General features: G+C 43.9%; 2 protein-coding genes across 13 annotated transcripts; one reads left to right on the top strand and one right to left on the bottom strand.

The window, feature by feature from the left end:
- Positions 1–518: 518 nt before the first annotated feature.
- On the top strand, positions 519–2232 carry LOC121592127 (mitochondrial thiamine pyrophosphate carrier-like). The gene has a single exon (XM_041913452.1). The coding sequence runs from the start codon at positions 908–910 to the stop codon at positions 1829–1831; it is 924 nt and encodes a 307-aa protein (XP_041769386.1). The 5' UTR covers positions 519–907; the 3' UTR covers positions 1832–2232.
- Positions 2233–3711: 1479 nt separating this feature from the next.
- On the bottom strand, positions 3712–20730 carry LOC121592123 (palmitoyltransferase app). Of its 12 annotated transcripts, none has more exons than XR_006004637.1 (11): positions 20424–20730; positions 19142–19612; positions 13737–14247; positions 13320–13665; positions 13128–13239; positions 12883–13037; positions 12666–12787; positions 12433–12562; positions 11644–11728; positions 7349–11055; positions 6050–6139 (listed from the first exon to the last, which is right to left on the bottom strand). XR_006004637.1 is itself a non-coding variant. In XM_041913445.1 (11 exons), exons 3-11 carry the CDS (start codon positions 13892–13894, stop codon positions 6136–6138), a joined length of 2574 nt encoding a protein of 857 aa, XP_041769379.1. In that variant the 5' UTR covers positions 13895–14247; positions 19142–19612; positions 20424–20729; the 3' UTR covers positions 6050–6135. The 12 variants fall into 12 exon arrangements, 2 of the variants coding, with proteins under 2 accessions (XP_041769380.1, XP_041769379.1); XR_006004641.1 differs by having other exon boundaries at positions 19142–19449; XR_006004639.1 differs by having other exon boundaries at positions 19142–19433.
- Positions 20731–21202: the final 472 nt, after the last annotated feature.

Genomic DNA, 21202 nt, shown 5'->3' with positions numbered 1-21202 from the left:
ATGCAGGAAAGTGGAGCCGAGTGGATGGGTGGCAGTGGCAGCCGAGCGACGATCGCGCACAACAGCCCGAGCGCACCCTTCAAACGGTGAGTCTCGATAAGCGTGAAGGCAAAACAAAGCGCAATACCTCAATACACCAACACCACCAACGGTAATCCCGAACGAAAACGAAAACGACCCACACGTGTGAAGCGCGTAAATTCGGTCAGCATTCGTCCCGTGGAATGGAAGGGTCGGCGAGGTGGTCGCTACGGTTCCCTCTGTTTTGGCGTCCCTGCTACGTACGAAAGTTCGGCGGCTCGGGTGACGCCGGCGACGGTGGCTCACAGTGATGACGCGGTCGATGGACAATAACACATCGCGGCAGTGGCAGTATATCTAAATTCTAACCTCGCAAGCGAACTACGACCACCGCGCACGGACTGTGACTGACAGAGCACACAACCGAGGCGAACGTGAAAAACAAGGTGCTCAGATGGTGATATAACAGCTCCGTTTTTGGTGTGTGAAAATTCGGCCTTGGTGCTCCCGATCCAACCGCGTCCGGAATTTGGAGTGTGTACTTGTATGTGTGCGTGCATGTGCGTGTGTGTGTGTGTGTGTTTGACGGTGCTTTGAAAGATTGTAGCGAGCAGGAAGGCCACAAGGTGCGTGTACGCAACAGTTGGACGTTTATTTGTGCGTTTGCAGGCGTGAAAGAAAAAAAACAGTCCATAACGTCTAATCGTGTGTAGGCATCATTTTGAAATGTGTCCTTGGTGCGATTGAACTTTTTGTTTTGACGATTGAGTGCTGCCGCCTTCCCTCTGTGGCTTGCTTCTCCACGGTGACAAAAACGCGAACGAAAGCAGGCAAAAGAAGAACCAGAGAGAGAGAGAGAGAGAGACAGAGAGAGAGGCAAAACAGAATGGATCGCGAAAAGAACGACACCTCGTCGAACTCGGGCATCGCAGGAGGCTTTGCCGGGTGCATCACGCGCTTCATCTGCCAGCCGCTGGATGTGCTGAAGATCCGGTTCCAGCTGCAGGTGGAGCCACTGAGCGAGCAGCACGTCACGTCCAAGTACCGCACGATCGTGCAGTCGACCCGCCTGGTGTACCGGGAGGAAGGGCTGCGAGCGTTCTGGAAGGGCCACAATCCGGCCCAGGTCCTGTCGATCATTTACGGCGTGGCGCAGTTCTCCTCGTACGAGCGGTTCAACCATCTGCTGCGCACGGTCGACACGTTTGAGCGGCACCAGAGCGGCCGGAACTTTGTGTGCGGTGCGCTGAGCGGTACGTTCGCAACCGTGATCACGCTGCCGCTGGACGTGGTGCGCACGCGGCTTATCTCGCAGGATCCGGGCCGGGGGTACCGCAGCTCGGTGCAGGGCCTGAAGCTCATCTACCGGCACGAGGGCGTGCGCGGGCTGTACCGGGGGCTCGGCCCGAGCGTGCTGCAGATCGCGCCGCTCACTGGCGGCCAGTTCATGTTTTACAACATCTTCGGCAGCATGTTCCGGCAGTACTTTAACATTAGCGCGAGCGAGACGCTGCCGGCGATCGAGCTGTTCATCTGCGGCGGGATGGCCGGCCTCTGCACCAAGCTGCTGGTGTACCCGCTCGATCTCGCTAAGAAGCGGCTGCAAATACAGGGCTTCGCCAAGAGCCGCCAGACGTACGGGCGGCACTTTGTGTGTGATAACATGTTCAACTGTCTGTACAACATCGCCAAGCAGGAGGGCGCGATAGGGCTGTACAAGGGGCTGTATCCGGCGCTGCTGAAGGCGTGCTTCATGTCCGCGTTCTACTTCGCGATCTACGACGAGATGGTGCTCATCCTGAACCACTGATATTAGGCGTTCACCCGTGTGTGGGCTTCACATCGCGGGCTGCCGATATACTACTGTAGACGAGATTGTCACGACGTTGTCTTCATTTTCCAACCCTCCACACTCCCCCCATCCATTCATCTGGAAATCCGGCATGGAACTCCAATGGAACTTCCACCCCACGAGGACTTGTCTTCCAGTGTCTATCAGCAAGTGCTTAAACGCGTTCAATGATAGCTAAAAAACGAGTCGGAAACGAGCTCCCGCGAAATGTAGAGAACGCTTTGCATGTATCGTGTGCGCGTACATCCGTATTTGTAGTGTTAGTAGCCCCATCCCCACACCCAGTTGCATCAGATTCGCGCCCAGTGTCGGTTAGAGAGAAATTGAAAAAAAAAAGAAAGTTCCTTCCAACGACGGAGAGAAGACGGAAAAAGAACACAGCTTACCAATCGAAATTCGTCATGAGCCGTCAATGTTGGGTTTGCTATTGTATTCGAATAATGCAATATTATGCTTCATCACGACCATATTATACGGGATTACTATAGCTTAGTTAGATGGTAAGAAAAATGATTAGGTATCCGCGCGGATTTGCACACCATAAACGTAAATTGGCAAGACGCAGCATGACCGAGGAAGAGGATTGCGTTATTTTTTGCGAAATTCACACACGCCTACAATAATATGGCACAGGCACTGATTTCATGTACTTACACTTCTGTATTGTCAGACTATCGAGATTGTTTTTAGTTCCTAATGCGACAGCGGTAATCGAAGATGTGCGACAATTTTGTTCTGTTAGACATTAGACACTATCCTTAGCGCAATGTGGAGACGCAACCGAACTCAGGAAAGACGTTTACGTTACGGATTTAGATGTTTAGTGCTGTTCTTGTATAAGAGTAAACCGAGACACAACCACACATACTCACTCACACACAACGCCAACGATTGCTCAGCTCAAGAGAACGCATTCAGTGCGGCCGCGAATGCGCCATTCGATTGTTTAAATGCAACTTCTTTTTTCCTTGTTTTTTTCTTAACAATACTGTATTACAACGTTTCATCGCTTAGAGTCAAGTACAGGGTCATCCTATCGGGTAGTGCACGTGGGTACACCATCACCGTCTAGGAACCACTCTTCTGTAATGTAGTTTAGCAGCGCAAAGTTGTGCTTTTGGTTGCAAAGTTGCACGTGCGCGATCGCTAAATGCCTGAGAGTAAGATCGCTGAAATATGGAGGCACGAGATAGTACATAAGTATTTAATAACGATTATACATAAGCTTCAGCGAACTGGCGAACCGTAGGCGAAAGCGAAGTAATGCGAGAAACGTAAAGTGATGGCAGAAACATTAGACAGAATATGTTGAAGTGTATGTAGAAGTTATCAATGCAGTGACGAACAAGACTAATACAAGCTAAATACGAAAACACCCCATGTAGAGAGAGAGAGAGAGAGAGAGAGAGAGAGAGAGAGAGAGAGGGAGAGAGAGAGAGAGAGAGAGAGAGGGGGGGGAGAAAGAGAGGGGAGAGAGAGAGAGAGAGAGAGAGAGAGAGAGAGAGAGAGAGAGAGAGCGTTCCGAACGACAATAAAGAAGGGTGTAGAGGCAATGTGCGGTAAATAATGCAATTTTAAACTAATCCACAAACGGGGTGGCAATGGTGTGTACCTTTATCCAAACAGTGACACCACTCTTACAGTCAATTTGGTTGCGTTTGCGTCTCGCGAGTTATGTAGTGATTACCATATGCTGCACGAACACTTCGCCGTAGCTGCAAAATATGTACATTAACTAAAAAAAAAAAAGAAAACCCCGCAAAAAATCGTAGAAATTATCGTCGCGAAAGCAGAAACAAGAGTGAGGTGTATAATAATAAAATATGTTATCGGTGAAGTAACGTTATTCTGTACAATTGTTTATTTACTTTACTTTACGATCAAACCGCATAAACCTCATCATCTTCGTTGAACATACGCGGATCTCTCATTCAATCTGCTTACAGTGCTCTCCTTCGCTTCCTCCCCTACATCAGCCATCCTTTCTCTGTGTCGCAAGTAACATTGTGGCATTGGCAACACAAATCGGTCAACAAACTTGTATATTACCCTCGCCGGTCAGTACGGCAGTTGATCTCGTCGCGTCGTTTTGCAATCGAATTCTTCCACCCTCGTCTCATTTACATATCTTAACAGACAAGAAAAAATATACATCTTATGTATTAGTGTCGTAAAGCAGTTAATCGCAATCGCTGTCGTTGTCTTCTATCACTCTAGCAATCGGTTCAAATTCATCTCGCCTGGTGCCATCGGATCCTATCACCTTTTTGTTCGATCGTTCTGTGCATCTCTTTGCCGGCCGGTTCTCCGTGTAATAATCGTAGCATAAGCGCGCCACCACACCACAACAACAAGGAAAAACATAAACTTTGTAAAGAAAAAAAGCACAACAAAACGAAACCACGGGGCGGGAAAATGGTTTAAAGTGTCCAAACAATCACACAGTAAGGGAATAGTGCATTGAATTATAGTTTTTTTTCTTGCACGTGTTACACTATTTGGATAGGTCTATCATTTGAATTTTCTCTATCATATTGTTCCGGCCGCGTCATGACTCATCTAGTACCCCGGGATGTGTTTGTGTATATGTGTATGTGTGTACACTGGCGAAGAGGTTTGTCTATCTCTAATATGCACACTGGCGGAGGAAACGGTTTGGCGGGTTGAGGTTTCCCTGACGGTTGTTGTTTTTTTTCTACACGGAATAGTCGTTTGGCGTATCCTACACACTCTTACCGCTATGTTTGTGTCGTTTCCTTGAGGCAACTATCCCGTCAATGATGTTTCTATGTTTCTGTTCACTAGAAGACTGTCAAATCGTCGCCTGTAGCCCGTTAACACACGAACACGCATCTAGTACACATCGGAATGTATCTTTGGAACGGGTTTGTTCATGCAGCCCCCCACTCCGACTCCTCCCATCCCCTCTTTACTATACGATGGCCGTTTTCACCAGGCAGGACTGGGAGTGGTTGCCGATCGAACCGTCCAAGCTGTCCAGATCGAGTGCCGTATCGATCATCGTCGATTCCTGCAGCAGCCGCATCCGGCTCGCGCTCGGTGAAATAAACATCGGCGACTCGGTGTGACTGTTGTTGTTGTTGTTGGTGGTGGTGGTGTTGTTGTGCATGGATGCGATGCCTCCATTGCTATCGATCACATTCGCCGAGGAGGAGGCGGCCGCTGTCGTCCCACTCGAACCGTTCGACGACGCCTGCTGTTGTATGATCACATTCGGGTCGAGCGTTTTGATGACGTTCTTCATCTCGATCGTGGTAATCATTGCTTGGGGTTGCTTTAGATGCTGTTGCTGCGCGGCCAACATCGGGCCACCAGCGGCTGAGGACGGTGCTGGTGGTGGGTGCAGTTTTGTCATCGTGTTGGCAGTGCTTTTGGTTGCCGTGGCGAAGGAGCTGGACAGCACCGGATCGTCCAGATCGAGATCGTTGCTAATGAACGTAGAGCTGAGCAGCTGTGATGGATCGTCTAATGCTAGCTGATGATGGGGATGATGATGATGTTGATGATGCTGCTGCTGATGGTGTTTGCCGTTTCCCAGTGCAGTATGAATCTGCTGCTGCTGCTGCTGCTGCTGCTGCTGTTGCTGGCTACTGCTGATTCCTCCCGTCCCCGTAGACACCCCGGTGGGCAGCTGTTCGGCAGCGGCGGGCCCGCACGGGCTGGTTACGTTCGAGTATACGTGCTGATAGCCACCGGGCCCGACGGTCGAGCTGGAAACGTCTACGACGCCCGACACGTTGCTGCTTCCCACGCTGGCCCGCTTGGGCGACGCCAGCAAACCGACCGCCGATCCGGACGGCGAGATTTGAGCGGGCGGCACATTACTGTACACATTTTCGTGACCGCTCACGCTGCACACCATCATCAGCTCGCTAACGTTGATAATCTCATCGGCACTCTGTATTTTGTCACACTCGCTCATCATCATGCTGGAATGATGATGATAGCTGTTGTTGGGCTTCCCCGGCTGGCCTCCACCGCTCGGACCGTTCGCTACACCGTTGCTCATCGAGTCGCGGAACAGGTTCGTGTAGCTGCCCGTCAGCTGATTGCTGGAGTCGTCCATCGATGGACCACCACCCATGCCTCTCGTTTCCAGCTCCATGCCGTCCTCGTCGAGCAGAACGGTGGTGGTGGTGGTATCTTCTAAGCCACCGGCGGCACCACCCGATAAGATCGAAACATTGCCGGTCGTTGATAGGGGCGCCTCGTTTTCGACCAAATGCGCCACACTGTTGGATTTATCTGTAACAAGGAAAAAGAACGAACAATGATAAACAATGGCGCCCACAATACTCAACACATTGTTTAGCAATAGTTGCTAGTCAGTAAAGATAGCGAAATAATAATTACAAAGTAACTGGGTACCAATATGTTACTAAGCGGCAGGTTACAAACGAATGAAACGAACGAACGAGCGAACGAGAATAAAGGAAATTAAACACATGCAACCAATCATTACAGAGAAGGAAAACTCCAGTTTAATTTCGTTGCATAATAAATGCAATGCAAATATGCTCTTTTTTTTTTTGCTACGCCAATGCATCGAATTTGAAGATATACAAACAAGACAACCGTTTCGCAGGGTAAGAGTTGCACAAAATTAACCAAAACTTAATCTAGCTGCGGAAAGGAAGTATTAACAAAATCTAACAACTTAACGCTACATAACACTATGTAACAAAACACATTCAGTATACCAGCGGTTATGTTAGTACATTTGTTTACAATTTACTGACGGGGTTTAGTTGCATTGTTAGTAGTACATTAGTAGTATTTTGTTTAGAATGTTTGAATGAGTATAATGGTTCGTTTTGGTAATCAATGAAAACGATTTTTAATGTGAGTATTTGTTGTTGTTTTTTTTTTGTTTAATTTAAATTTAATACAATTTTCAGTCTTTTATCTTTTTTTCGTCATATACTATAATACTGTAAAACTAATTTTCTTAGAATAATTAATGCAATAATAGCGTATTTTAAAGTGAAACAAAAAAAGTTTCTAGTTTTTAGAGAAAAAATCACAAACAAAAGTGAAAATAGCTAAGCACAAAACTAAACCACCTGTGATGGGATTTGGCAACAAAATCATTGAAAAAAAGGAAGAAAAAAACTGAACAGGAGCAAAACAGGAATAGTGAACAAAAAGTTTCTACATCTTATTGGAAAATACCAGATGGAAAACAAGCGCCGAATTATTTCTCGTTAAGATAGGTACAGGTCAATACAGTACATTCTAGAGCTCAGCAGCGGATCAGCATAAAAATAAAAACGCAAATGGAAGCAATTAATGGACAAAAAGTAAAAAAGATAAATGAAACAGAGTTGAAAATTTGGTAACTTGGGATAGAAAAAAGGGAGAAGAAGTAGTAGACTGCAAACATACTCAAAAGTAAGGGAGTACATTTGGTTGTGTGAATCGATTTGGCTTTAGAAAATACGTAACAACACTCACCGATACCCAACGCAACACACGCAAAACACTGGTACCGGCACGGCGGTTAGTAGGTAAATATAGGCTCGGCGCAAAGTGAGAGAGCGAAAGTAAAGAAAAGTGTTTGATTTGAATGGGGTTGTTCCAATCGTGGCCAACAGCGAGGAAATGAATCCTCAACCAATTGCTAGTCGACAAGACGCATCACATATTCCTCCGACACTGTACTTGTATGTTTCCTCTCTTTTTTTATAGCTATCAAATATAAGTTTTACTACTTGTTTGCCTTTTCTTACATATTTCTATTTAAAAAAGATAATTTCACTAAAGATGATACACTTCCTTCTTTCTAGTATTGATTGTATTATTTGGGGTTTTCCTGTCCTGTCCGGAATAACTGTCTTGATGTCAATTTTCTTTTCCTATGTAACATTTTAGTAAGATAACTGGCTAAATGTGAATGCTTTATATCTTGTTTGCCAAACTTGTTCTACGAAAACATGGCTTCTAACATTGAATTCAAATTATAATTCTTGTTCATCTTTTTATTGTTTCAATCGAAAGTAAAAATAAAATAGTTTCTGTAATAAGAAAATATTACTACAAGCACAAATACAGGCACATGGTACATGTGTTTGCGTTTTGCATAAGAATGTAACATACAAATTGTGGTAAATTCGCTGCAGAATAAGGCAATTCATAAATGTTTAAAAAAACGTAAAATCAACAACAACTCCCAAAATGTGGCTGGAAGATCTCTTTAACAATGGTCAGGTTTTTTGTTTATATTCCTTTTGAAGGATTTTTCACACTATTCATTTAACTTGTGTATTTACCCTACACAACTCTGCCACGCTTAAATGGCGCAGTAAACCTTTGGTTTTCGTATCACAACTATACAACAACGGGATTCACTTGTTTCTCTTTAAGAGCAAACGATGTAATAAATCGTGTAGTGGAAACGGATAAATCAACGGATGTGCACTTCTGCAAATTTGGTTCCTGCTCAAAATAATGAAATACGATGCAAACGATAAGCACGAATCATAAACATTAACAACTTTGTTGAATGAGCTTGTACGTAATACGATACACTTGACACAAATGGTGTTGATGTTCATGTTTTTAGCTAACTAGCAAACGAAGCAATGCACTCAAAATCAAGCAGAAGTAACTAGGAATTACGCTTTCACTCTCTCTCTCTCTCTCTCTCTGGAACATGTTTGCTACTTTTTGTTGATTAAAAAACCCACTTAGCTATTATGCCCGATAGTAGTCATTTCTGCTGGTGACGTAACGACAACTCTCTAACATTTTTTGAGCAGGAAATAAGAACTATTATTTAAGAAGCTGCTTAATAGTGCAGAATGCTGCTAGAATGTTCGAACGATTGGTACATTTTTAGGATTTTTGTAATTTTTTCTTCACATTTTCTAAATCTTTATGTATATTTTGAATGCAGTTTAAAAGTCTATGAGTTGATATAAAAAGTGTATGTATTCTATAGCTTACATCAGGTGTAGAATTTGAATAATTAAAATGAGACAAAACAACTCTCACCCCGTACGGAGCGTAGTATCAAGACAACATTTGCTACATCGTCATTAGTCTATGATTTACTTAATCTTGAAAGCTACTTCAACGACCATTTGCAACCGATAATAAATATTTGCAATTCAAAAGATACGTTTAGCTAAATAACTATGGAGAGAATGTGTTTGTTCTTGGCATAAAACCATATTGCAATCACAACAACAACAAAAAACACCATTTGCACAGATCACAGAGCAAACCCAGAGGGCAACGAAGAATGTGCAGTCTCAAAACCACAACAAACACCACGCTAAAGCGAAACAAAAAATACCCTTGAAAAACAAAACAATGCTAAAAAACTTAAACCGCTGCAAGAAAGCTGCACAAAAAAGGGATAAAATCAAGAACCAGCCGTTTTGCTTCGAAGCACCGTGATATGCCATTACCGTGGTGCACATTCGCACTTTGCACCAGACGTGTGCGTAAATAGTGACCGGATCGAATAGTTCATAAGGAGCAGGGGGAGTGAGTAGTAGTGACAATGAGGTGGCAGAGAAATGTGATGTGAAGAGTATTGTGAAATTATAAAAAATTACAAAACTAAAAATGTAGTATATGCTAGGTTTCGTTCGTAGCATCCTCGTGTATCGAGTTGAGATCAAAATTGTTAAACTGATACTCGAAAACGTTTGAGAAGCGCTGCTTATCGCTTCCGCCACGCCGCTGTACGTACGGACTGTTATTACCGGCACTGCTTCCCATTCCTCCTCCTACTCCTACTCCACCTCCACCTCCTGCTACTGTTCCTTGGCCGCCCATTCCACCACCGCTGCCACCGGCACCAACACCACTTCCACCACCCTCACTACCATTCATCAGACCATTGTGGTTGGTACAATCGACGTACGGCGTGCTGCTGCCGCCCAGCGTGCTGGCCGTGCTGAGCATGCTGCTCCGATTGCTCGACGAAACGCACGTGTTTGCGCTCCAGAAGCTGGGACTAAACTGGCTATACGAGAGGGCCGGGGAAACGGGATTGGTTCCTCCCGGTCCACCGCTACCGAATGCGGGCCCGGCCAGGGGCGACGGCAGCACCATCGGGGGCGTCGGCGAGGATGACGACTTCATTTGATAGGATGGCTTGCGGTAGAATTTCGCATATCCTCCACCGCCTCCGCTTGCTGCTTGCTGCTGGTGGTGTCTATGTCGATGGTAACCCCCGCTTCCGTGCTGCTTACCCCCACCGCTACCCTTCGAGTGTAGCATCGGATCCAGCTCACTGTTGCAACTGGGACTGCCACACCGGATTGTCCGTGGGCTATTGGGGCAAGTGTGAGGGGCAACGTTTTGGCGCTGCTGCTGCTGATCGGAAAGCGTAGTGATCGTATCGTAACTGGCAAGATAGGAGCCGGACCCCGAACCGGACGGGAGCAGATTGCTTCGGCACCGTCGATCCAACGACGAGGTAGCGGAGGACGTCGAGTTGGACGATATGGTAGCGGTCGAGGCCGAGGCGGACGAGGAAGAGCCACCGGACGACGACGAAGACGAGGCCGACGAATCCTTCAGCATCAGCCCGTTGCTGTACGGTATCACGATGGGGGCGGCGCCAGGAGCTGCGGCCGGGTTGAAGTGATTGTTCAGACTGTTCGTGCTGTTTCCACCCGGGCCCAGATTGCCCAAACAGTAGAGCCCTGCGCTGTAGGCGCCCGCACCATGAGCGAGCCCATTCGTTTGCTTGCCATCCTCCAGTGGGTGGTGCTGATAGATCGGCAATTGCAGATCGTGCGAAGACTTGCGGATGCCGATCGCACGGTTACGATGGTACGGATAGCGCGGAAGCGTCATGTTGAGGCTCATGGAGTGCAGCGGATGCGCCGCCTTCTGCTGCTGCAGCAGATGCTGCTGCGAAACGCTGGTCCCTGCGCTGGGCGTTAAAGGATGATGCGGTTGGTGCTGTGTGTTGTGAAGAAATTCGGACTGACTTTTAAGCAGCGGCATTGTTCCCGCGCCGCCACCTCCACGCAGAAGCACCGCGGAGGGCGAGATTCCTCCACCGAGCGACGATCCAAGCAGCTGGCTCTGGTCGCTGTAGCAATACGCTCCACCACCGGCAGCACCGTTGGCTATGCTGACCCCGCTAGCACTATACTTGGACTGCGGTGCAAAGTACTTGAAGTTGGTCGGTATCGGAACTGGGGATTCCGACCGATGGTGGTGGTTCGAGGGCAGTAGCAGCGATTGAAGCGATACCGTCGCCGTGCAGGGCGAATGATCGTATCCCAGCGGATCGACGGTCGGAGCCGCCCGTTCGAATGTCGCGTAATTGGTTGCATTATTCAGGATGTTGGTGGGCGTGGAGGGTGCCAGCAGTTGATTTTGTTGTTGTTGTGGTTGTTGTTGTTGGTGGTGGTGGGGGTGGCGATTGCGAAAGGACGCGTTGTTAGAGGACGCGCGATTGTTGGTATTGTTGTTGGGAGTGTTATGCGAGTGAGTGAGATTGAGAAGATTGCAATTCGCGGAATGGTGGTACAGTTGTGGTTGCGGTTGATTTGGCGAAAGGTTCACGTAAGACAAGGATAAATTATTATATTGTGATGGAGATTGTGATGATAGTTGCAGATGGTTCAGTGGTGAAGGATGGTTGTTTAGGTTCGTTTTAGTCGCAGCACTAGCAGCATTAGCAGTGGCTGCCGTTGCATGGTTTGAGTTAGTTACATTCAGATGGTTTAGGTTAGTGATAGCACCGCTGCTAACTGAAGAAACTGGTGAGGTCGACTTACCGTTTTGTAAGTTATCGTAGCTACGTTGCCGGTACACGCCGGTTCCACCAACGCCTCCACCGTTCGATGCGTTTTGCAATTCATGCTAAAACAGGTGAACAAAAGACACATTGAACGTTTGCATTAGGAAAATTTTCAAATTGAGCGACACAATAAATTACCTAAATCATTGACAACAATTGTCAACAAGTTTTTGACAAAAGCTATTGTAATATAGCTATTGTAATAATTGTAATATTTGTACAATTTTGAAGCTCTAATACAATTCATACCTCGGATGTCATACGGGTATGAGTGGTTCAAAACATTTAATGCTTGAAGCATTCAGTACCGTCAACGCATTGACTAATAGGACACTATTGGATAGACTGTGTCCGTGATTTGAGACCTTTTCGGCAAAGTAATAACTTTGTTAGTTAAATTAAATTTTCAAAGAGCGACAATATAATGTTATTATTTGATGAATTATTCCAAAATCCATCAGCTATCATCATATGTTCGAGTGTTTGCTTTATTGTTTGATTATTTACTATACAGGATTTTCTGAGTTGGGACACTTCCTTGACATTTTCTTATGGGAAGTTACAAGCTTTGGACAAGCTGCTTGGAAATTCCAATTTGTCCAATAAGGGTGTTATGGAGTTCAATTTCCATTACATTAAGGTCATTTCACCTAAGAAAGAGTCAATAAAGTGTCCCACAGCTATGAGAACTCCTGGAAAACTCTGTAATACCTATGGCCATCTGAACTACAAACACTTCTCTAAAATATCGAATACTCTTGCTTACCTCCATACTGTAATGCTTATTGAGCGTATCCATTCCTGGTTGCATCACAACCAACGGTGGAACAGTGGCACTGTTGTATTTCTCCGACGCTTGCATTTGCGTCCGATACTCGTCCGTAACGACACCGCGCCTAAAAAAAACCATCAGAAACAATGAACAAACACATTCCGCATCCCCCCAACTTGACAACGGTGACAACGAACGCCCGAATGATGGTGTGCTGTGTGTCTTACCGATCAATTAGCGACGGTGTTATTGGGCCGCACAGAATGTGGAAACAGTTTAGGCAAATGTTTCCTTGCGAGTACGGGTTTATTGCCTGCTGGCCACCCTTCGAGCTGAATGAACCTTTTATCTGTAATGGGGATGGCAATGTAAGGAAATGATATTTGCATTACAATGTGGGAAGTGTGCATGGTATGCGTCGGCATTTGTTTCCTAGATACCTACATCTTCATTCGTTGTTTGATCACTTGTAGTAAGATACGTGTGAAATCCAGCCAACCCGATAACGGACCACACGGAACAGAAACAAATTATCGCTATTATCACACTGGAAGGAGTCCGCTTGACGACGTCAATGAACTGGTTGTCTTCCTTTAATACTGTAATCGGATAATAGGGAATAGGGAAAACATCATAAGTGTCGATCGACAACCATCACGACACATCCTTATCGAAGGCGGCATACGTACACATTACTATGTGAGTCGTTGTGCACGAGAATATGAATACTGCTAGGAACGCCAACGAGACAATAAACATGTAGAAGAACCGATAGTTTCGCTTGCCAACGCAATTTCCCACCTGCAAATACAGGAAAAATATGCTCGTGTAAGGTTCGTTTGTACAACTCCACAAACAACTGTTTGCACAGAGATACGTACCCACGGACAGTGATGATCGAACCGATCAACGCAATTATCACATAAGCTGCAGTGGGAGGCCCGCGGTGGGCGAAAGATTTTGCACGTAAAGCAATACTTGAGCTTCACCGTTTGACCCTTCACGAACACCTCCTTGGTGCGGGGCGGCGGCCGGTAGGTAGGGCTGTTGAGCGAGTTCGGCACCTCGATCTGCTTCTCGATATATGCCGCCTCGTCCTGCGATGCACGCGGAATAATGCCCGGATCGCTGAAGGCTGTGCGGAACAGGGAGCTTAGCGTGAAAACGAAGAGGATCCCGCCGATGATCGGGATGGCGGGTGTGATGCGTTGTGCCAAAAATGGACAGCTGCAATGAGAAGCGATCGAAAGAGGCTGTAATGCAAAGGTAAACGATACTCGCTGAAGAAGGCTACTTACTCGAACACGAAAAACAGTCCACTGGTAGCGGTAATCAGTATGACCGTGAAGTAAAAGACACCCGAGTTTGGTGCCGTCATCAGATATCCGTCGCAGAAGAACTTGTTACGGCCGGCAAATATTTCCCATTTTTTCGTCACTTTCTGACTCGGTGCCATTTTCAATTATCCTGCCTGTTGGTTCACTGCTACTGCGCGCTACTGTATGGTTAGGCTAGTTCACAAGCTTTCCTTCCCTAACAACTAGCACAGCACAGCAAAATAGTTAAGCTAAACCCACTTTCCGGATATATTACATCATTTTAATAATTCATATTAAAAGCTGCTTGGGTGGGGCGTGATGACATGTACACCCGGTTCGATCTGCTATTCCAGTACAGGTTCTTGTCCACGGGCCAGATTCGGAAGCGCCGGTTACTGTTTACAAATCTAATAGTGTACAAATTGTACCACAGTTCCGTTTCATTTGATTTTCTTCGACTGTCCCGACGAGGAAGGGCAGGTTTACATTTCTGTTTGAGAAAATGAGAAAAGGAAAAGAGAAGAAGAGGAATGAGTTAGACCGGCCCGCTTAGCAGTCTGCATGCTGGAACAGATGGCTTCGTGTGCAGCTTGGTCATTTCATTAGCTAATATTTAAACACGGCAGGAATGAAATCAATCAACATCGGGTCGTTAGATTCAATATTTGGTTTACTGTTTAGTGCTGTCTCATACATTTCTGAAGCGTGCCCATTTTAATTCGAACGATTAATTCATGCATGCAGAAATCGTGTACAGACGCCTGGTTGAAATGTTTATATTAAACGATCTTTCATGCATAAAAACTAAAAAAGTTGGTATATGGTTTGATAGAACCATGAGTTTTTAACAAGAAATGCAATAGACTGTGCGCTAATTGCTCACCCAATAACTAACGTCTTCCCTAACGCAATACAAAATTAAATAAACGTATTGCAAAACAGTACACATACATAGTACGGATGCTTACTCAACGCAATCCAGATGGCTTACACATATATATGCATATAAATAAACAGAAGTAAACCGCTGTCCAGTCGTCTAATGCTATGTTTGGTTTCGGGACGAATGCGGCCAAATGCAGAATGCGAGCAAACCTAATTAACGGGCCACACATAATAAGCTAATCAAAGGATCGGTTTCGGTCACACACACGCAGACACACACACACGCGCAACTGTATTTAGGTTTTGTTTTTTTCCATTTTTCCGACTTCTTTTGCTATCCGGTCTCAAGCCGGTTAGGTGTGCTAGAAAGTTATGAGTCCTTTAATTTTGCAAGTTGTAGTATCACCGACAAACCGACATGACACTGGCGTTACAAAAGTGTCCCACACGAAAGTACTGTCATTTACCAGTGAGGCGAACACTTCTGTCAAAGTAAGCTCTGTTCCCTGCTGCTTCGATGTAAACAACTTTTCTAAATACAAATGGCGAAGGAAGTGTGAGGCAAGATTTTGTGAGAATTATTGGACAAAACACCCAGGAAAATCATTTTATAAGTTTCCAAATCAATGCAAAAGATGTGAGAAGTACATAAAACAATACGCATTGGAATTTGCGAAGAAAAACAAAAAGGGGGTTTAGCAGTTTCTTCTCTGTGTCAGTGTAGTAAGCGAATCATTATAGAGATGGCGCTAGTGTTTAACGTATTTTCATTTGAAATAAGGAGACAACTTTTGAAGCTCATTTTGTTCGAAGTGTCACTTCGGTTTGTCGGTGGTAGTATATTTTAGGAATCTTAGGAACTGACGATATTTCTCTTATTCTTCATTTTGTTTCTTTGATCGACCTATGACCTTCGCGTTCATGTCGATCTATATAGGCTAGCTATACTTATTGGTGCTATACACGCAAAAGGAATAATCAGAGCTCAAGGGGCTAAAGTTTCTTATAATTGTTGATAAATTATCTAATTATTGAAATTGTTTTATGTTACCCAATGATTCTTAGACATTCTTTCTTAGTTTCAAAGTCGGTGCATTAAAGTATTGCACCTCATCCTCAAACTAATTAAGTTTTTCATACAAAATGACCATAATACAGCCTGGTCAACAAACGTAAAATGATTAAAATACATAATACAGGGTTTTTCCAAATCATTTTCAAATGTCAACATTGTATTTCACTGCGTGCAAGATGTTAGTAGGGAAGAAGAAGAAGAAGAAGAAGAAGAAGAAGAAGAAGAAGAAGAAGAAAATGTTAATCTACTTCAATCTGATATTCGATCACCATAATATTGCATTTCTTCAGCATGATTTTGAACACTTCTCAAGCTGGATTGAGTTTGAAAGCTCTTTGTGATGTGTTGAAAATCGTATGTAAAAACCGAAATTTTATTATGAAGCAAATACACCATTTGACAGCTGTTGAAAAACATCTTAGAGACGATGAATAATTATGTACACGCTCGAAAGTGACTGAAAGTGGCAAACCTTGTATAAAGAAAATCAAATATCATAATGATGTGGAGTAACTTCTTACACGCGGTGAAAAACAATGTTAACATTCAATAGCCTGTCAAACTTAAATAAAGATGACTGGAAACATACTGTTACCTGTCAAAACCGATGCATTTCCAGGTAGAACTTGAACCACCTGTGATAACAATGATCACCACATCAATTATTATAATATTGTGTATGTATTTGTCGCCCCTCTAGCCAACTTACTCTATCTTTAAAACTGTACTAGATGTCAAATGGAAACAACACGCATGTGTCCACCGCGAATTGGCCTAATACAATATTGTTACTCTCGGGGCAAACTGGTTGGAATGAGGATCGAACTCCATTTGACTTTTATAGGAGCCGGCGCGTATATCACTACCCTACGCAGCCGACATACTAAGGCTACTTTTAACGTGTTCTTCATACGCCCAGACTTTTAGTTTTAAAAAAAACACACACACACACACGCATAAAACAACTATACTTAGCTATTTTTCATACAATCGTGACCAATAATTAAAGATACCATAAAAAAGCAAAAAAAAAACAAACAAATAGCATCGAGGATACTATTAAAAAGGTATATATTGTATTGTGTCGTTTAAACTGTAGATTTCACCAGTTAAGCGATAGATGGATTGAGCTCTAAAAAAAGGCTTGTATACTTCGTAAACCAAAAAAAAAAGAAGCCGTACAACTGTATTATTACCTATTACTTAAATTACGGAGAAAACCCCTTAAACATTATTCTCCATTAATACCACCAAATGTGAGGGTTGGTCAGCACTGCAAAGCGACATGCTTCTTTTTCAGCAGAAACAACGGCCAGTTCTCGTCCGAAGAGGCGACGTGTCAATATGTGCCAAATTTAACGCATCAACAATAGACTTAGTATGACATGGTCAAAATTAGAAAATGCAGCTGAAAACTATGGAGGATGTTATGCTTCCAACACACATAGCGCCGTACCATACAAGCATAAACCATTGTGAAAAACTTGGCAGCTGCCCCTGAGCAAAGAACGTGATTATTTTCGACACCTTTCGCTAATTACACAAGGTTTTGCCATTGGTGCGAATATCGGGCCAGAGGAACGATTTTCGTTCCATGTGCTTATAGCTGGTGGAGAGTTCTTTAAACAGCTTCATTTTACGAAAATTATTATACAATAATGTTGAAACAAAAATTCCAAAGAAAACATCTTCACCGTTTGGGACAAATTATTGTTTAATCAAAGAAAGTGCATTATGTGCAATTTGCAACTGATCATGTTCTTACGACAAAGAGATCGATAGAGCCTCAAACCCCTAGCAAGGGTAGGGAAAGATAAAAACAATGCTCATTTTAGATATCACAAACCATCATTACTCATCAGTTTCGTGCAAAAAAAATCTACGTAAACAGTCGAACGTTGTGATAAACGCGATAATGCCAAAATCAACAAACAAACTGGGCCCGTTAATTTATAAATTACTTCGCCCTGCAATGTCACTGCAAAACGTTGAACAGTATCGTACGCGAGAAATGGTACCGGTGATAAGATTATTTATTTAGACTGACTATCAATACCGATAAGTGTGTGGTGTATAGTATTGGCACAGGAATGCTGCGTTTATGATAAAACGTACCATACATGACTAACGAGTAAATGAACGGTATTACAGAGTTTGAGCCTTTTTGAATTAGAGTACTACATGTTTTTGAATGAACTCCTCTCGCTGAACAGCAATAAAAACGAACGTACTAGTAGTTAACTGATTATCAGTTTCATGTAAAACGGCACGTCCCTCTATGGATTGCGGCTAACTTTCGGCTGCGGAAGAAACCAAAGCAAATAATGTTGCCCTAGTTCACGCCAATATAGGCTCAAGGATCCCACACAAGAACCGGGTCACACGGTTCTTCTGCTTGGTGTTAACTGCACACTGCTGGCAACCTAGTTCGCCAACTGGATAGAATTCTTTCACCTTTAGCAACATACACAAGAATGTATGTCATTCAGTGCTTTTACCGATAAATAGCTTTTACAACCACAATTAGTTGGACGGCAGTAAAAGTTTCTAATTTTGCGATTTGAATTAGATTTGTTATAAATTTCGTTATTTCGTTTCGTTCGGGACTTATTGCCATAACTATAATAGCTTAGAAAATGTTTGCTTTCCACAATCGAAAGAGTGCTCACCTTTAGAGTGATAGCATTGAAGGATAATCGTTTAATTTCGATCGCAAAAAAAGCATGACAAGGTCGTGGCGCTGCTTCGTACAATCGATAGCGCTCAGCTCAACATTGCTGTTGATTTCAGACACTAGAACTAACTGTGTGAAACGGATCGAACGGTACCGGAAAGAGATTAAACGAAGTATATTGTTGTTCAATAGGTGATGATGATGTAAAATCGAAACTAAATAAACTCAATAATTGTGTGTACAATTCTATGCTTATAAGACAACAATCATAAGAATAGTGAGATCGCTTCAAAACCGAAGGCAGCGGTTTCCAGGAGTTTTCATAGCTGTGGGACACTTTATTGAGTCTTTCTTACGGGAAATGAACTTAGTGTAATGGGAAATGGACTCTATAGCAACTTCAAATTTGCTACAAATAGTCATTTTGGCACGCATATTGTTAACAAATCAACTGTTGTACTCTTTTGGGGAAATAGTAAAAATAATACTTTATAACAAAAACAAAATTAGCCATCAATTCAACAGTAAGATACTTTAAAAATTCCTCAAACCCCTGTAGTACATAATTAATAAATAATTCAGGATTCTATCATCAATAAAAGACACTGAAATAACGAAAACAACAGTAAAATTGTAGCAACAATCTTTAAAAAAAATGTCCAACACAAAAATATTTGCAAACCGACTAGACATTAAACGGATCATCCCTTAGTACTTATGTGCATCTGTACATTGAATCTCTTTACTTACCAGTCGGTCAGTCAGAATTATGCTCGAAAAACAAAACAATAACGCCGTATCGCACAGCTGCAGTGTGCTGGTTGAAGGAGTAGAAGAAAAAGCAAAACACGGACACAAGAACACATAAAACAACACACATAAACACGCACACACACACAAGCGGTTAGATTTTTTCGACTATTTGTTCCACTAAACAAGTGCCGCAGCATGTGCTCTTTAAGGACAACATCCGACGCGGCCTACTGCGCGAACCGTCTGCACCAGAAGAATCTGCCGGATGCTGCTTGTTCAATCAGGCGTACTGCAAATACACAATTCTATTTATCCATCGTCATCATCATCGCGGACACTGCTGCTGCTTCAGCCGAACAATTCGCGCAAACCGGATACGACCTGCTTAAATTTCGGCTTCTTTCATGTTTTATTTTTTTCGACTACTTGTTTCTCTGTGTCTTTTCGGAACAAGCTGTCAGGGGTTCCCTATTATGCACAACACAAAAAAGAAAGTAAGGTGCTTCACAACTGGCAAACATCAACTCCGTGGTTAGAGAAATAATAGCTAGAGACGAATATTATGACGAAACCATCCAATACCGACCGACCCAAAGAGGGGTCGGTCGTCGATGCGATAGGAGCGAACAACAATTGCCCAAGTCTCGACACACGTATTGACCTTCGGTAACATGATTTTGCACCTTCTCTTTTGTTTTCTACCCATACACCCGCCCACTACTGGTTTCCCCGCCACTAGAACGAGCGACAGTACCACAAGTTAATGGACCACCCGACTACAAACCACTTCCAACGCGATAGCGACGTGCAAAAGACCGCTTTCGTACGCAAATGGCACAACACAACACTACACGCCTCGATGCTGACTCACATGGCTCACATAATATTCACAGACGCACGAAAAAAGCCCAACGGCGTCGCGATTCGCACTGCAGAATGCAGGTTTGCTTGGATTCGGAATATTTGGACACGGTGTGGTGTGAGATGGACATCACGGGCTTGCCTTCCTCACACCTTCACAGTGGCGGAACAGGGGCCACTGCATGGACGCTTCAATATTGTGCACAATGTTTTTCACTGGCCTCGTGCACCACCACTACCACTACACAAGGGGAAAGTGGCAACATATCGATATGGGATTACGGTGGAACTTCACGTGTTTGTTGCTCTTGTTGCTGCTGCTGGTGTTGTTCCTCTCCGTTTCCATTCGATTTGCTGCCACAGACTAGAGTGTGCAAACGGGTCAGGAAAGACAAAAGGCTGCTCTAAACGCACTAACCATCTAATCGCTGAAAAGAACACACTTGTTTTTTTTTTCCACACGCACAGACACGCACTAGGGCCAGATCGCACTTCCCCGCACCACTGGGCCAACACCGGAGCGGTTTTCCATCGAATGGCGAGCGTTTTGGAAAGCAAAATTCGTCTTAAATTTTTACCAAAATCTGCTGCAGCTTTCGGGGCAGCCGCGATCACCATACATGGAAGGTGATGATGACAGAACCAATCCTGTTATGTTGCGTACCAGTTCCGACCGACTGACGCTGCACGTACGAGCGAAAGAGAAAAACAGTGGAGCACAGTCCGACACCCGAGATGTATAGAGTGAATGTTTAAGGGGGTTGGTTCATTCAGTGCCATTTGACGGCACAAGCTTTGACGTTTTGCGGCAGGTGTGTTGTGTGGCGGAATGTTTGCGAAATTGCCTAGAATTTTTTGTGAAAAAAAAAACGCTGCATTCATCATTCCAGTGATCAACGAAAAGATTGCGCAGCATTCAAATAGAACTAAAAAATACCTTTATTAGGACAAAATTATTATCGTGTATCCGAATCCCCACCTTTATTAGGACAAAATTATTATCGTGTATCCGAATCCCCATGCAAAGAAGACATCCAGATAAATAATATGTTTTTTCCTTCTTGTTTCTTTCCTTGTTATATCATAGTAAGTAAATTTTAAGTAGTAATTTTTTCTTAATAAATAAAAGTTAGAAATAAAAATGAACAGTAATAAAAACACAAAACAAAACAACAGTTAAATATATGTTTGCATGTT

The sequence above is a fragment of the Anopheles merus genome, chromosome 2L (genome assembly GCF_017562075.2).
Source record: "Anopheles merus strain MAF chromosome 2L, AmerM5.1, whole genome shotgun sequence".
Classification (NCBI taxonomy): domain Eukaryota; kingdom Metazoa; phylum Arthropoda; class Insecta; order Diptera; family Culicidae; genus Anopheles; species Anopheles merus.
This window is presented reverse-complemented; position numbering and strand designations above follow the sequence as displayed.

Coding starts and splice junctions, on each gene's coding strand:
- LOC121592123 (XM_041913445.1), bottom strand. CDS start 13,894: ATGGCACCGAGTCAGAAAGTGACGAAAAAATGGGAAATATTTGCCGGC. Junction 12,563..12,665: donor ACACCGTCGCTAATTGATCG/GTAAGACACACA, acceptor GGTTTTTTTTAG/GCGCGGTGTCGTTACGGACG. Junction 11,056..11,643: donor CTACGATAACTTACAAAACG/GTAAGTCGACCT, acceptor CGGAATCCCCAG/TTCCGATACCGACCAACTTC.
- LOC121592127 (XM_041913452.1), top strand. CDS start 908: ATGGATCGCGAAAAGAACGACACCTCGTCGAACTCGGGCATCGCAGGA.